Source organism: Odocoileus virginianus, chromosome 34 (assembly GCF_023699985.2).
Source record: "Odocoileus virginianus isolate 20LAN1187 ecotype Illinois chromosome 34, Ovbor_1.2, whole genome shotgun sequence".
Classification (NCBI taxonomy): domain Eukaryota; kingdom Metazoa; phylum Chordata; class Mammalia; order Artiodactyla; family Cervidae; genus Odocoileus; species Odocoileus virginianus.
The window spans coordinates 30,310,555-30,326,894 of record NC_069707.1 but is presented as its reverse complement, the minus strand read 5'-3'; the positions used below and the strand labels follow the sequence as shown (position 1 = coordinate 30,326,894).

The following is a 16,340-nucleotide window of genomic DNA, read 5'->3' as shown; positions in this document are numbered from 1 at the left end:
TGAAGCTGAAACTCCAGTACTTTGGCCACCTGATGTGAAGAGTTGGAAAAGAATTGGAAAAGACCCTGATGCTGGGAGGGATTGGGAGCAGGAGGAGAAGGGGACGACAGAGGATGAGATGGCTGGATGGCATCACCGACTCGATGGGCATGAGTTTGAGTAAACTCCGGGAGTTGGTGATAGACAGGGAGACCTGGCGTGCTGCGATTCATGGGGTTGCAAAGAGTCGGACACGACTGAGCGACTAAACTGAACTGAACTATATACCCTAAGTGTACATGCTCAAACCCACCTCCCAAATTCTCTGAAACTAGTCTGGACAAGGTAAAAGAGAGATACGATCAAAGTTAACCCATGATTCATGTGTCGTAAGCCTAGATAGTTAAACAGTGGACATTTATCAATAGGCTTGTGGTCATGCCCCCAAAAGCGTAATGGAATTTACAATTTTGTTCTGTTACAGAGATAATTAGCATATTCTTTTAGGCGAAAGAGAATCTAGGTACAAATCCTGAGGCGCCTTGATCGGGGGGCCTGGTTTTCCAGTTGGTATGTCGTTTCCATAGATACAGGGCACATAGCTCAAAGTCCACAGGAGGATGGAGTCCTGCTTTCAAGATGGAGCCTGTTCTGTCTGTCTTCTCTTTCATGGCCCAGCAGCACCCACAACTCTTTCACCTGCTCTTAATCTCTACACTCTTTTGGTCTTTCCCCACCACCTATAAAAATAAAACACATAGAACATAATAATTTAGGAATGCCATTTTTAATTCATAAATTGCTCTGTATAACTAACTTTTATGTTTTAATTAAAAGAAAAACTTTAGAAGAATCCTGCTTCAGTTTATGAATAAATAATTTATGAGTTTTCCAAGGGCCTCCCTAAGATGCAATCATTTTGGACTCTGTCCAGTTGTCAACGCAACATGTTCTTTTCCCAAGCAGAGCTGTGACTGGGTATTTACCGTGAGGGCAAATGAAGGATGTTGGGATTTGAGTCCTGCTGCCGGTGGGACTGACTGAGCACCAGTGGGCATGGATACCTTTCAGCACCACACAGCTCTCAAATAAGAGTTTGTAAATTTGGCAGGACACGGACCAGGAATCCTCCCTCATCTGTTAGAGTTTATGAAGATTATTCCTGTTCCCCGATTAATGGCATGTAGTATTTTTCCTGAGACATTGCAGTAATTCCTCTTGGTTAGAGGGAGGAGTGAAGAAAGCTAAATAAATCGTGCTCCAGGGATTTGATTTGTTTTGGAGCGTTAGTATGTCATGTGCTACGAGGCTGTGATTCTCTGTAAGGTTATTCCACAGGAAGGAGGTAAAGTCCATAGCCCAAGTCAGGGGAAAGACTGGAGAAAAGTGAACAGTTGTATCATGAAACTGAAATTCAAGCTCCCAATACCACCTGCCCATTTTAGACAGCCTCTTACATAAGAGCAGCACTGGGGAAATGATATGCTGCTCATCAGGATAAATGCACTGGATACTTTTATGTGAAACAATCCACACACACTTACCTTGAAAGGCTCCCAAAATAGCACGAACTAGATTTTAAATGATGAGATTGTCGCGAAGATAAGTGGGGCTTCCCTGGTGGCTCAGTGGTAAATAATCCACGTGCCAATGCAGGAGACACAGGTTCGATCCCTGGGTTGGGAAGATTCCCTTGGAGAAGAAATTGGAAATCCACTCCAGTATTCCTGCCTGGAGAATCCTATGAACAGAGGAGCCTGGAGGGCTATAGCCCATGGGGTTGCAAAGAGTCAAACACAACTGAAGCAACTTAGCAAACACACACACACTGTATTTATCAATACCAGAAATTTGTAATCTGTTTATAAGATGAATTGCCTGTCAGTACCTATGTCAGTATGTAAGACATGGTACAAAACACTGGAGATGTGATAGATATTACTAACAGTAGACATCCAAAATAAAAAGATAATGTGAAAAAGAAAAACACATTTATTTACAGGCACAATGATTCATGCATTAATAACAGAACAGCAGTGTGATTCCTTTAGCCTATACACCAACGAATGAACCATTATAAAATATTCATGGCACACAGTATTAGAGTTATATTCATAATACAGTATTGGAGTCATTGTCACATTAAAAAAGAAAATAACACTTACCTGTGATGATAAGCTGATAAGAAGTTTTTCCAGTTACTAGAGAGAGGGCTATACTGTACAGTCATGTAGTTCTTTCAAAGAAAAGTTATAAAACAGTAGGGAAACTAACACATTCTTAATTTTATATATCTCTCACCTTATGCACATGTAAGGATAAGCTGTACACTTCAATACAAGTGTTTGCACATGATGTTCTACACGACAGATAACTTAGGTAGTGATGATTATGGGACAAAAATGTTTCATACGGTCCTTGACATACATTTACTAGGTTTATGTACAAAGACACTCAACACACAGGCACAACAGATAAGCTTATTAGCTGTCATGATGATTACTATTCATAAGGTCTTTTCCTTCATCCTCTTCACCGTGGGTAGATTGGAGAGGAGGAAGAAGAGGAGGGGTTGGTCTTGAGGTCTCACCAGGTGGTCGAGGTGGAAGGGGAGGCGGACCAGCAGGCATACTCAGTGTAACTTTACAGAAACACGTCACAGTTTCTGCCTGACTCTGGCTTTTTCATTTCTCTATAAATGTTTCTGTATGGTCCAGTCCTTCCACTCTTGGCTTTAGTTTCAGTTCCCATATCATAGAAGGGTCCGCGTCATAAAAGAAATCAAAAGCCGTTTTGAACAACAGAATGCTTCTGCCAGATGGTCTAACATCAGTTTGTTTTCTTTTATTAATTTTTTAGTTTAAATATTTTTAAAATTTTTACAATGCTGTGTTGGTTTCTGCCATACAGCAGCTCAGATCAGCCATAATTATCCATACATCCCCTTCCTCACTAACCTCCCTCCCCTCCCCTCGTCCCATCCCTCCAGGTCATCACAGAGCCGCAGGCTGGGCTCCAGGTGCTACCCAGCACGTTTCACCAGCTATCCATCTTACACCCGATAGTGTGCATATGCTGATGCTACTTTCTCCGTTTGTCCCAGTCTCTCCCTCCCGCACTGTGTCCACAAGTCCAATCTGTACAGCTGTGTCTCCCTCCCTTCCCTGCAAACAGGTTCATCAGTGTCATTTTTCTAGACTCTGTGTTGCTGTTGTTCAGTCGTTAAGTCGTGTCCAGCTCTCTGTGACCATGGGCGGCAGCACAGCAGACTCCCCATCCTTCACTGTCTCCCAGAGTTTGCTGAGGTTCGTGTCCATGGAGTCAGTGGTGCTGTGTAGCCATCATCTTCTGCTGCCCTCTTCTCTTGCTTTCAGTCTTTCCTAGCATAGGGTGTTTTTCAATGAGTCGGCTCTTCACATCAGGTGGCCAAAGTATTGGAGCTTCAGCTTCAGCATCAGTCCTTCCAATGAACAGTCAGGGTTGATTTCCTTTAGGATGGACTGGTTTGATCCCCTTGCAGTCCAAGTGCCTCTAAAGAGTCTTCTCCAGCACCGCAGTTCAGAAGCGTCAGTTCTTCAGCGCTCAGCCTTCTTTGTATTCATTTCTTTCTTACTTACTTCACTCAGTATAACAGACTCTAGATTCACCTACCTCACTGAAACTGACTCAGATTCATTCCTTCTTATGACGGAGTGATATTCTGTTGTGTATATGTACCACATCTTCTTTATACATTCATCTTTTGATGGACATCTAGGTTGCTTCCATGTCCTAGCTATTGTCAACCATGCTGCTATGAACATTGGGGTATGTGTGTCTTTTTCAAATATGATTTTCTAAGGGTATATGCCCAGTAGTGGGGTTGCTGGGTCACATGGTAGATTTATTCCTAGTTTTTTAAGGAATCTCCATACTATTCTCCATAATGACTGTATCAGTTTACATTCCTGCTAGCAGTGTAGGAGGGTTTGCTTTTCTCCACATCCCCTCCAGCATTTATTCTTTGTAGATTTTTTAATGATGGCTATTGTGACTGGTGTGAGGTGATACCTCATTGTAGTTTTGGCTTTCGTGTCTCTAATACTTAGTGATGTTGAGCATATTTTCTTGTGTTTATTTGGCCATCTATATGTCTTCTTTGGAGAAATTTAGATCTTCTGCCCTTTTTTTTTAATTGGATTGTTTGTTTTCCTAATATTGAGTTGTATGAGTTTATATATTCTGGAGATTAATCCTTTGTCAGTTGTTTAATTTGCAATTATTTTCTCCCATTCTGAGGGTTGTCTTTTAATCTTGTTTATTGTTTCCTTTGCTGTGCAAAATCATTTAAGTTTAATCTGTCCCATTTGTTTATTTTTGTTTTTGTTTCCATTCCTGTAGGTGGATCACAGAGTGTTTTTCTGTGATGTATATCAAAGAGTGTACAGCTTGTTTTCTGATACTGCTTTTTCTTCCTCACCATCTATCATTGGTTCAGAAGCACTCACCTCCATCAAGTTGTCCCCTGTTAATTCCTCTGGTGTGGTGTTTATTAGCACTTGAATTTCTCTATAATTTATATCTTGAAACCTTTTGTCTCCACCTTTCTTTGCTGTACCCAACATCTCTTTCATGATTTTCTTGATTGGCTGTTTTGTAAATCCTGTGACATCAGACACAAAATCTGGACACAAGTTTCCCCAGTAAGAGTTTATTGTTACTGGCTTGATGGCTTTCAGGACTTTTTCTGTACCAGTGATGGCATTTTCGATGACATAATCCTTCAAGATGTTCGTGATGTTCTCTGTTGAGGTTCTCTTCCACAGCACTGACAGTCCTTCCCATAGAGTACCCTGTATAATGAGCCTTCAAGGGCCCCCTGACCCCATGTTCTAGACACTGAATTGGAGATGTTGTGTTTAGAAGAAAGTAGAACTCTTTACAGAGCCTTCAGTGTTAAATTCATGGGGTCTGAGTAGCTAGGGGCATTGACAGATTCCAAAGAACTTTAAAAGGTAGCCCCTTACTCAGAAGTTACTTTCTGACTTCAGGGATAGAGCATCAGTAGAACCAGTCCAGCAAAAGTGTTCTCATTGTCAGGCCTTCTTGTTGTACAGTCAGAAGACTGGCAGCTGGTGTTTATCCTTCCCCTTCAAGGCTTGGGGTTAGCAGCTTTATATGTAAGGGTGATCCTGATCATAAATCCTGCTGCATTTGCACAAAGCAGTGGTATTAGACTGTCCCTTCCTGCCTTAAATCCTGGTCCTCGCTTCTCCTCCTTATTACCAAGTGTCCTTGGCAGCATCTTTTTTTCCAGAATTGGGCACTTTCATCTACAGTAGAAATCTCTTCAGTAGATATTCTCTCTCTCTGTGATTTTCTTAGTGGTGTTTGGGAATTCATCTGCTGCCCCATGGTAGATGAAGCTTCTTCTCCTGCTATCATGACATTTTTAAAGCCAAGCCTCTTTCTAAACTTCTCACACCATCTTTGCTGGCATTAGTTTCTCCAGCTTTAGCTCTTTCACCTTCCTTTTGGTTTGAAAATGAAATGATTAGTTGCAAGAATACTAGAGTGGATTGCCATTCCCTTCTCCGGGGAATCTTCCCAACTCAGGGATCGAACCCAGGTCTTCTGCATTGCAGGCAGATTCTTAAGTTGCCAAACAATTACTTCACCTTTTCTCAAATCATTCTAGTGTCTACAGGTATGCCTTTCTTAAAGCAATGCTGCGCCCACATCAAAGCTGGATTTTCCTTGTGAGATAAACGGGTATTTCTGAAAAAGAACAAGGGTTTTGAGCCTGCTGGTGTAGCTGCACCCATGGCTTCACAAATTTCCTGGGTTTTTTTTTTTTTTTTGCAATAATCCTTACGCTGGATTTACTTATCTTGAGATGGAGGGCAGGCACAGCTGCAGACTTCAAGCTATGGTACATACCAAGTAATTCAGGTTTTTTTTTTGTTGTTCATGTCGTGACTTTGCTTCTTGAGTGCACTTCTAGCATCACTAGGGGCACTTCGTCTGGGTCCCCTGGAGTTATTTAAGGTTTATGGTATTGCAGTAAACACAACACAAAATATACAAGAACTGCAAGAGATCACTTTTTCCTGTAGAAATGAACTGCTCACAAGGAGATGATTAGCATCACTCAGCATTTCAGGCAGATACTTGCAACACTTGAGCTCACCAGAATAGTAACAGGAGATAGCTACAAAGTTATTATAGTAGTACAATGTGGGCTATAGTTAATTTATTTCAGTTACAGTTTAATACTGCATTTTTATATTTGTATACATTACTCTTGACTGAATGGTGTCATGAATGGTCTGTGCATAAGTTTTGATAAATTTTAACTTGTCTTAATAGATTTGTGTGTATCTTATGGTATTAGATGGTAAAATAGACTAGTATCTATTTATATTTTATGCATTCATGATATACCTAACTTCACAATATTTTTTTTTCATATTTCTAGACTATGTGGTTGGCCTGCAAGTTTTTTCAAATTATCGCAAATCTCAAAAAAAAGTTCCAGATATACATTGAAAAAAGCTCCACATATAAATGGACCTACATGGTTCAAACCTTTGTTGCTTAAGGGTCAACTGTACATACGTGTGTCAAAGTAAAGCTAAATCAAAGCTAGTGACATTTCTCAAATCCTCAGAGGGAGTTTGAGAGATGGCAAAACTTGAAACTAATACATGAGAAAGATAAGTGGTAATTCGTTTCTTAAAAAACACAACTTCTGGAGGCACCTTTTATAACCTTCCCTAAAGTGTCAGTCTCAGTTTGTGATCTCGGCTAATGAACATTCAGCCTCATATCTTGGCGAGTTGGAGGGACAGATGAGATTATTAAATTTGTATAACTCATTATCAACTCCCCTTTCTCTACATTCATGTCTCACTTATCTTTACTACAATCTTTCACTAAGGTGCTCATCCACCTTTCTCCAGGTCCTGAGGCGTGCCATCATTTGCTATCTCCATCACTTTTCTCTCGGTCCTGAGCCTTCTAGGTCACCCTCCCATGGTCTTTCTTGCCATTGTCTTAACTTTTCCCTTTCTATCCAAGCGCTATGCTATAAATTATGTATTGTATAAACATAATACTATGCTATTTTTACATTTTAAAGTATTTGTGACATATTATAGGCTGGAAGCAAGTTCTATCCATCCAAAGTCTCTGTAATAGCCATGGTATATAGTATAGCAGTTCTAGTTGTAGCATATTAGTATTGCTGTAATTCCCCTCGAAGTATATTTAATCTGTTATTAGTTTAATAAATGTGGGTGAGCTTTGTTCATTGGATTCTCTTCTGATCCAAACAATAGAAGCTAGTAGTAGTAGATAAGCTGTGTAATATTACCTTCATAGTTTCTAATTTCTTAATATTGTCTACTGTCTAATTACAAATATGATGCTTCCATCAAACACTTGGATTTTGAACGAATCATTTTAATACAGAGGAAAGATTTGCTAGCTTTTCATGTTTACCTGCTCTCTAGCAAGTAGTTGGATACCTGACTAAGAAAAGGGGCAGCGCAAGTCACTTGGTCCCTAAATCCACAGATCTTTATGGAGATGAAACTGGGACAGTGCATTCTTACTCATCACTTTAAGCTATTTCTAGGGAAGCGTAATTCCCAAGAAATTACATAGAATTGTCATTCTACTCAGTCATCAACCTGGCTCATATCTTCAGAGTCATTGGGAGCATCTCAGAGGCTTAACTGCTGGGAAACCAGAAGGCCATGCTAGCTCTGGTCTTCCATAACAGTCCCAGACTTTCAGGAGAGCTCTTAGATCAGGGCTTTTAAAATATTAACGTGTGTATGAATCACCAGGTGATCTTGTTAAACTGCACATTCTGCTTCAGTAGATCTCGGGGGTAGTTCTATGAGTCTGCCTGTCTAAGAGGTGCACAGCCGATGCCAGTGTTGCCGGTCTGTGAGCCACACTTTGAGTAGCAAGGTCTTACTCTGCTGATGCTCAGTCTTGTGTTCACTGGAATCACTGGAGAGCTTTGAAATTGCTGGTGCATGAGCCCCACCTTAGAGCATATCTGATTGAACTGGTACAAGGCAGTGGCCTGGGAAGCAGGATTTTTCAAAGTTCCTCAGGTGTTTCTCATGTGTGGTCAAGTTGGAGAGCCTGTGCCTTGACGTGATCATCCCAGCCCTGGATATGATTCTCACCCTTCTTTTGCATAAAGTCTCGTCATCTCCATCCCTCTTTTTCTCCATCAGACTCACCTTGCAAAAACAAACAAGCAAACAAAAAAAAAACGCACACCCAACATCAGCAAAAGAAACAAAAAACCTTGCCCGACACCCTGCCTGCACCTCAAGCAGCTGAATGTGGCCGCACGTCTCCAGTGGGTCCCAGCACTGCTGGTCTAACTCTTCCAGCTTATTATTTCAAACCTTCTCTCCTCTCACCTCCGTAAAGCCCCCCTCTCCATTCTGCACAATGCTCCTCTATCACTTTAAGATAAGAAAGCAAACAGGAAGAGTCACTTTATCTTTGCACCCTAACCCTATTCTTTTCCTCCTCTCTGCATCCCCCCCATGACCTGGCTCCAGGCCCTCTCACTTACCCAGTGAATCGCCTCCTGAAAAGACCCCTTTCATTCCTGAGTACTAAGTGTCCCACTTTTCTGGATTATTTCCATTGCTCTTTTGTAACCATTTATTCTTAATTGGAGGATTACTTGCTTTACAAAGTTGTGTTGGTTTCTGTTGTACAATATAAATCAGCCATAAGTATGTGTATGTATGTATCCCCTCCCTCTCAGACCTCCCTCCCGTCCCCCTGCCCCTCTAGGCTGCCTTTTATGTGCTGTACCGGTCCCATCACCAGCAAAGTCTTTTGAGCCATTTTCCAGTCACTGCCCACTTTCTCTGCTCTTCCCTCACTTGCCAGTCCAACAACTCTCTTCAAGTCTGAGAAGTGACCTGCATGCCAGATGCAGGGCTTATCTGCCTGGGTTCCCTCTCACCTGCATTTGATCCAGAGAGCACTCCCTCTTTATTAAAATTCTTGGTCCACGTCATGTCCCTCCCCTGGGTCACTCTGCCTCACACTCTCCCACACGCACTGGCCTCAGTCGCCTCTGCAGATATCCCCAAGTGCCCCGCCTGTGCATGGCCAAGCCCCCCCTTTTCCCAGGTCCCCTATCCTCAACTGTCATCTCCTGAGAAAGGCCTCCCCTGCACTTTCTTTATGTGAGTCTTCACCACCCAGCCCCACACCCTCTGTATCTGCTGACTGATTTTTCACCACCTGGAATATTTTCCTAGGCTTTTGTCCATGAATTTATCAGAGAGCTCATCCAGTAATAAAATAAACCCCATTAAGAGCTGGGACTTTGCTTATTTAATTTTCTGCTCTCTGCCCAGAATTTGACCATGTCTGACACGTAGTAGACATGCAATAAATACGTGCTAAATACATGAATGTTGTTGAAACCTTTCTCCAATGCCCCCTGAGAACGCGTAAGCCCACTGGCTCTCCGTTAGAGACAAACAGCTCAATTGCAAAATTTCCCTTCTGATTCACAACTGAATGTCAATGGCATTTCTTGTCGCTGATGAAAAGAGTTTCTGTATTCTAACTAACCCACTAGCTGTCTCCACCTTGATTCGTGGAGCTGGTTTGTCTTCCTTTTCCTGAAATGAACTGGCACATCTTTGGCCTCTGTGTGCACATGTCTACAGACTTGCTTCAGGTCTCCAGGGAATAACTGTTCCAAGAGCTTGAGTTCCTTAGGGAAAAAAAAAATAACCCATTTCTTTAAAAATACATAATTGCTGCCTCTCCTGAGATATTTTTATAGTGTGTCCCTGGAGAAGGAATTCCAGCTGATGGGCCAGTGCAGGGCAGAGGCCCCTAGACAGACTGTCTGGCTCCAACTCATGCTCTGTGCTAACACGGCTAATAGGCGTTAGAATTTTGATATAGAGACGTGCCGTCCTTGATCCTGACTTTGTTCTATAGCGGTCACATCCGGCTGAGAAACACACAGCTGAGGGCCAAGAGCTGCTCGTTTTCTTCATCTCCTCTCTTGTCTGTTTTTGGGGCTCTCGTCTCTCTCTCTCTCTCTCTCTCTCTCTCTTTCCAACAGATGTCTTGGGAATAGGTTCAGTATTTTATAGAGCAGTACAGAGAGTCAGTTTCAATTGGCAGAGGTTCAGTTTGCCCCACATGAAACTTTGAGCTGATTGGAACTGTTCTACGTGTATAATACGCATCAGAGCTGCCACAAAACCCTGTTACTGCCTTTATTATCCCACTTTACCCCTCTATCCAAGTTTTCACTGTCACTTCATTCCAGACCCTAAACTCAACACTCAGTACAGTTAAACTGAGAAAAGGCAGTAACCCTTGATTCATAAGGTGCCCATAATTCTACAAACATCTAATGAAAATGAGCAAACATGTCTGTATAAAACTTGGCTTCAGTTCAGAAATATGTTTAACTCTCAAATGCCTGATAAAACCGTGGGATTGTAGGCTCTGACAACTCCTGCCTGGTGGTCTGGCGAGGGAGAGGGTGCCCACCATGAAAGTGACCTCCACGAAATTCCTGCTCATCTTTTTGGATTCTTACATCTGTGGGCCCTTCCATTGGAAAACAGGGCACTGGAATCTGCTTACTTAGAGTTAGCTATTCCAGTGACTTAGTAAGCTGGAGGGGAGGGGAGTAATATTAGCTATATGAAAGTAAGCCCTCACTCGACCTTCTCTTAGAGACAAGACCAGCACCTCTTACAAGCATGGTTTTCCTTGGCTTGTGGGATGGCTGTTGGTAGCCCTTCTGTGCCAGGCCTTCAACATAGCTTTCAACAGGCCTGGCTCTCTCGAAACCTTAGCAAAATACAGCTAGTTCACACTCAGGCAGACCTCAAACCGAAACTCTCTCAGTTAACAAATGATGTTTTGCCAAAATGCTTCACTGAGTCCTGGCTCTAGGAGACTGTGTGATGTGGGATTGCCATAGCTCAAGAAGTAAACCAACGGCCCCTTCCATTGCCACAGGATCGCGTTCCAGTGCGATTCTCAAGAACAGCTTTCATCACATCCTACGCTAGGCTTCCTTGTTGCAGAATTCCTGTTGGTTTTTTAAAAATTATATTTGTTTGCATGTCCATTGGCTGCCCAAAATACATTCTTTATGGATTTTCCTATCACTGCTTGGGTTGCATGGAGAGTTACATACTACAGAAGCGTGGCATCGATGAAAGTAACAATCAAAGAGAGACAGTATGTTTTCCCCCCTTCCCATAAATCTGATTTGTAAATGCAAAGAATGTGAGGCATGAACATAAGAAATTTAAAAATTGTATCTAAAACTTAAAAAAGAAAAATTAGCAAATAATAGGATGAGACTTTAAGCAATCTAGTCTCAAGAAGGAAAACTTTTCCTATAAAGACATTTCTGAACCCCCATCTGAAATATAATATCTTTGGGGCAGTAATCATCAGAAACATAACAGAGTCCTATGGAACTCAGTTTTATTGTCTTGCATCAGTGAACATTCCTCAAAAGCATAGAGTGTCACTAATGGAATTATATGTTTTCATGCTATAATTACATTTGATTTTTCCTGATATTTCTGTAGGCTTTTTGTTCATGGTCCCATGACTAGACAGAATATTTACAAGTTTTTTTGTGTCATTAGCCTATTCAGTCCTTACACCCATCCCCCTCATAATAAAAGAGACTAGAAATAGGACTTTTTAACAGAAAAAAGACAATTTTTTTTAAATTTTTACCTTCAGAGGTTACCTGTCAACATCAGCAACAAAACACAAACAACAAAAAGAAATAAGAAGAATTTTATAGTTGAAGGAAATAGAGCAAGAGATCACTGAGTTTTGAAACTCTTTGAGACACAAAATGGGCACTTGATATTTTTTATCTTGATCTTGAATACTTGTTGGATGAAATGGAGTTTATTTGATCTTGCTTCCCTGGTAGCTCAGCTGGTAAAGAATCTGCCTGCAGTGTGGGAGACCTGGGTTTGATCCCTGGGTTGGGAAGATCCCCTGGAGAAGAGAAAGGCTACCCATTCCAGTATTCTGGCCTGGAGAATTCCATGGACTATACAGTCCATGGAGTCACAGAGTCGGACACGACTGGGCGACTTTCACTGTCACTTTGGGTGTGTGGGTGTGTGGAGCACTTGGGTGCTCCAAATGATCCTGCCCCTGGAAGAAAGATGAATTTAGCAGTAGAGTAATACTGACCGGAGGACACAGTACCATCAAGTATGCCATCAAGTATGTGAACAATGAATCTCTGTTTTTGAGAAGAGAGAATGTCTAGCTATGAAATCCACAGAAATCTCCAAGAAAGAGACAAAAGCAGTTACAATATTATGTTGACACCCAACATGATTGTCTTCTCTTTGTCTTCTCCCACATCAGGTCTTAGCTTTGCTCAACATCTCAGTGACCTCTTTCCTTCTAAGCACTCAATTCCTGTTCTGTAGGTTTTCATCACTACAGAATAGGAGAATGACACGTCAAATATGCATACACTCTAAGGTTTCCCCCCCCCCACTCCAAAGCATATTAGAAGTAAAGGGAAAAGAATGATTCTTGGTGTATAGGTGTGGAATGAAGAGAGTCTTCTGCTTGCTAAGTAGAGTAAGTTTGGTAGTCTGTATGAACAATGCTTGTCCTGACCTGGGTTGTATATTCTTATCATAAAATACACTGAAGTTAGCATTATATTTCCCCAAGTTTAAATACGTTTCTTGAAATGCCATTTATTAGATCATTGAAAACACAAGTGTGGTTCTCTGTCCTCAGATCCCTACAATCTGGCTCCTAGCCCAGCCACTCAACCCAAATCAGCCTCCAAGGTCTTCCAAAATAACTTCTCAGCCAAAACCAATAGTATCCTCTAGACTTGTCAGCTGCATCTGAAACCATTTTCTTCTCCCTACGAACACCCATTCTGGTCTCAGATTCTGAAGATTCCAGGCTTTCTATTTTCTCATCTCCAGAGTCACTTCCAGAGCAGTCCTCCTTTAGAGATCATTCCAACTTTGAAATTTTAAACACAAGGTTTGTGCATGAATTATTGCCCTAGCTCCAGCCCTAAACTCTCCTTACTTTTTAAAATAAAGTTTTACACCTCTGTGCCAGGCTTTCAACTGGAATTAATTGCGGTAAAATACCAACTCTGGTTTTCATTGTCAGCACCTTGCTGCTGTACAATCTCTTGGTTTCTGTAAACAAAAATTAAGTCACTTTGACTTTTTGCTAATCTCCTTACTTTCATTAAACTTCTAGATGCATGTATTTTATTTTTATACATTTATATATTACATTTGCTGTATTAATGTTTCTTAGTCATCCTCCACCCTCCCCTCTTCATCCCTAGTCAAATGCAGGTGAGATCATACTTTATAAAGATTCAGATAAATATTGTCTGTTGATCAAAATGCAATTAGTAATGAAGGTGTGGTCCCATCAATCTCTACCAGCTTTTCCTATCCCACTCCAGACAGCACTGCCTGCTCAGGTCCTACAAACATCCAATAAATCTACCTTTCTCTCTCTTTTCCACTTCTTGGTTGTCATTCTTAAAAGGATGTCCTTTACTCTTTTTAACAGATCCACTCCATTCTTCAGTGGAGAATTACCTTTCTCCAAAGGACTTTCTGTGGAGTATTAGTAAACTCCTATGGACCAGCTTGCTTCCTTCCTCCTCTTCTCATGAATATATTGCTTTATGTCAAAGCATATCTAAGTCATCTTTCTGTGCATATCAATTTCTGTAAATTCACAGATACATCTGTATGTCTAGCATATTTTAGATAACACTTTAGAAAGGCACCTTTTCTGTTAATCAGGAAAATCTTTTGCATTCTTAGATTAAAAATCCCTACAGTCTCCCCATCCCCACAACCATGTGCACTTAAGATAATTTTCAGTAACCACAGTTATTATTAAAAATTACTTCACACTATGTGCATTTCCTTTTCAGGATCCCCCCATGGCTGTAACCCTTGGACTTCGAATGGAGGAAATGATTTTTAATCTTGCTGATACACACTTATTTTTTAATGATTTAGAGGTAAGAATTTTAAAAGATAAGAACAGTTGTATCCAACTATTAAAACTCATATCTTTTCTAGATATATGCAGATAACCTCGAAAAAAACTTGGAAAGATAGAAATATAGCTCAAGAGAAAAGTAAAGTTTCTGTCAAGGGAGACACTGTGCAAAATAAACAAAAGCTAAATTGTGTTCATGAAAAATATATATTTACTGGCTTATACTGAGAAGAGAAATGTCTTCAAAAAGGAAGTCTTGCCTTGCTGTCCCATACAGTACACCCCTCTCTGCTGCTGCTGGTCCTTTTAGTGTCTCAGCCACAATTCATTTTATCTTTGGAATCAGCATTAGCTTTTCCAGGTTATTAACCAGGATGCAATTTAGGTTAATGACTGCACAATAGTCACAGATCCTGCTCCTAGTGCTATCATGGATCATTAAATTTTATAGATAATCTGAAACCTAATTCTAGCCATTAGCATTCCCTATTTATTCCTCTTCTGGATAAAACCTTGCGAGACCTATTTATATAGTACTTCTGACCGGTTTGATTGCATTTATTTTCTCTTCCTAATTTATCTTTTCATTTCCAACCTTAAATGAAGAGAAAGTAAAAGCAGTAACAACAAACTGAAAGAACCCAAGAAAAATAGCCTCAGGATAGCTGAATAAGTACTGTAATAAGGTATATAATCTGAGTGCTAATGGTCTGAGTCATTAGATATTTAGATAATGAAATTTAAAACAACGGACTAGCATGGGCACTGGGAAGAGATTCACACAACTATACTGAAACAGACTTTTTTTTCTCTTTTTAAAATGATCCATTCAAATTGATTTTTTATCTCCTGGTTTCACAGTGCAATTAAAGTGTTTATCTATAATCACAGTATGAATGAAGATGGAGATTATTATTACTGAATCTGCACCTTGTGTTTGACGTTTCCACTAATTAGTTACCAACCTTTTGTAATAAATATGTTTATCATATAATTTTTGTAGACAAGATACTGTAAGGTCCATCAACATAAAACTTGCATCTAAGTTTACCTGCTAAGTGGTAGAATTGGGATTTGAAACTTTGGAATCTACTGGGCTCCAAAACACGTATTCAGCCCCCATACCATGCTGAAATTAACAGATAGCTGAGAGGAAGATAAGCCAAGTTAGTCAGTGTCTTAAATAATTTTTTTTTTAATAGACAAGGTCTTAAACCCAGTTTTAAGGCATCTCAAGTAAAAGATATGTTGTTCAGCATATCCCATAAATGTATGGGCTGGAAATATGTATAATAACATTTTCTTTCTTATTTTTTCTTCATTGAGTCACTGTTTTTACTGGATAGTAAAAGTTTAAATTCTGTTTAGAGAGGTTTTATTGTTTTCTTTAATAGACAGATGAAAGATCAGTATTCTTGGGCAAGTCTTCCAGTTTTAGATAATAAGAAATAATAATCACCTCTCTAAAACCTGATATAAATTAACCTTGCTACTTATTTCTGTCTAGTATACAGAATGATTTTATATATACAGGATAATGGAAAACACACTTTAACCTTTTAGGAACCTGAATTTTTTATATATATATGGTGATAACATATAACTTGCTGGCATTTCTGTTGGGTAAAATGGATGAGTTTCATTCTGAAAAAGAATTCTTAAAATTATTATTCCTCTCAAATCTATGAAACACACACACAAAAGAGAAGTTTAATGTGATTTTACCCAAGTTTATAGCTTTATTTCATTTCAATTATTATTTTTTACTAGACGTAAATGGAATCAATGATCCTTTAGGGTTTTTAGTGGTACTTTTGAAACTAGATGGAATAAATTTACCACCCAACTTCTAATAGAACACTAAAGTGAGAATTTGAAAGTAGTGTATGATGAATTTAAATATACCTTTAGCAGTTTTGACATGAATATTGGCATATCAGAAATATGTGGTTGGCTCTTGTGCTTTAAGAATTTTTATTTTGGATTAGATATTGTATAAACTATATCTTTAAAACACTCAGCAGGATCTCTCGTAGAAATAGTAAATGAGAAAATACTGGTATTGACTTTCTCTTCTCTGATTATAACTTTTTAGTTGTGCTTTAGAATGTGATAAAAATTCCATTCAACTCAGCACTAAAACTCAATATCCAACAATAACTTACTGAATCAAAGAAATGATTTCGTCTCTGCATGTGAATTGACTGAGTTCTCAGACAGGAAACACACGCACGCGCACACACATCCAAGTGGCCCAGGGAAACTCACAGGCTTTCACTAACCTAATTGAGAAAAACAAATAC

At 39.9% G+C, this 16,340-nt stretch overlaps 1 protein-coding gene across 11 annotated transcripts in view; it reads left to right on the top strand.

The window, feature by feature from the left end:
* EYA4 (EYA transcriptional coactivator and phosphatase 4) overlaps positions 1 to 16,340 on the top strand; it is a 301,073-nt gene that overhangs the window by 266,511 nt on the left and 18,222 nt on the right. For all 11 annotated transcript variants that reach the window (XM_070461688.1, XM_070461696.1, XM_070461693.1 and 8 more), the window contains one exon: positions 13,967 to 14,056. In XM_070461688.1, the coding sequence (XP_070317789.1) occupies positions 13,967 to 14,056 (90 nt within the window). The remainder of the gene's footprint in view (positions 1 to 13,966; positions 14,057 to 16,340) is intronic.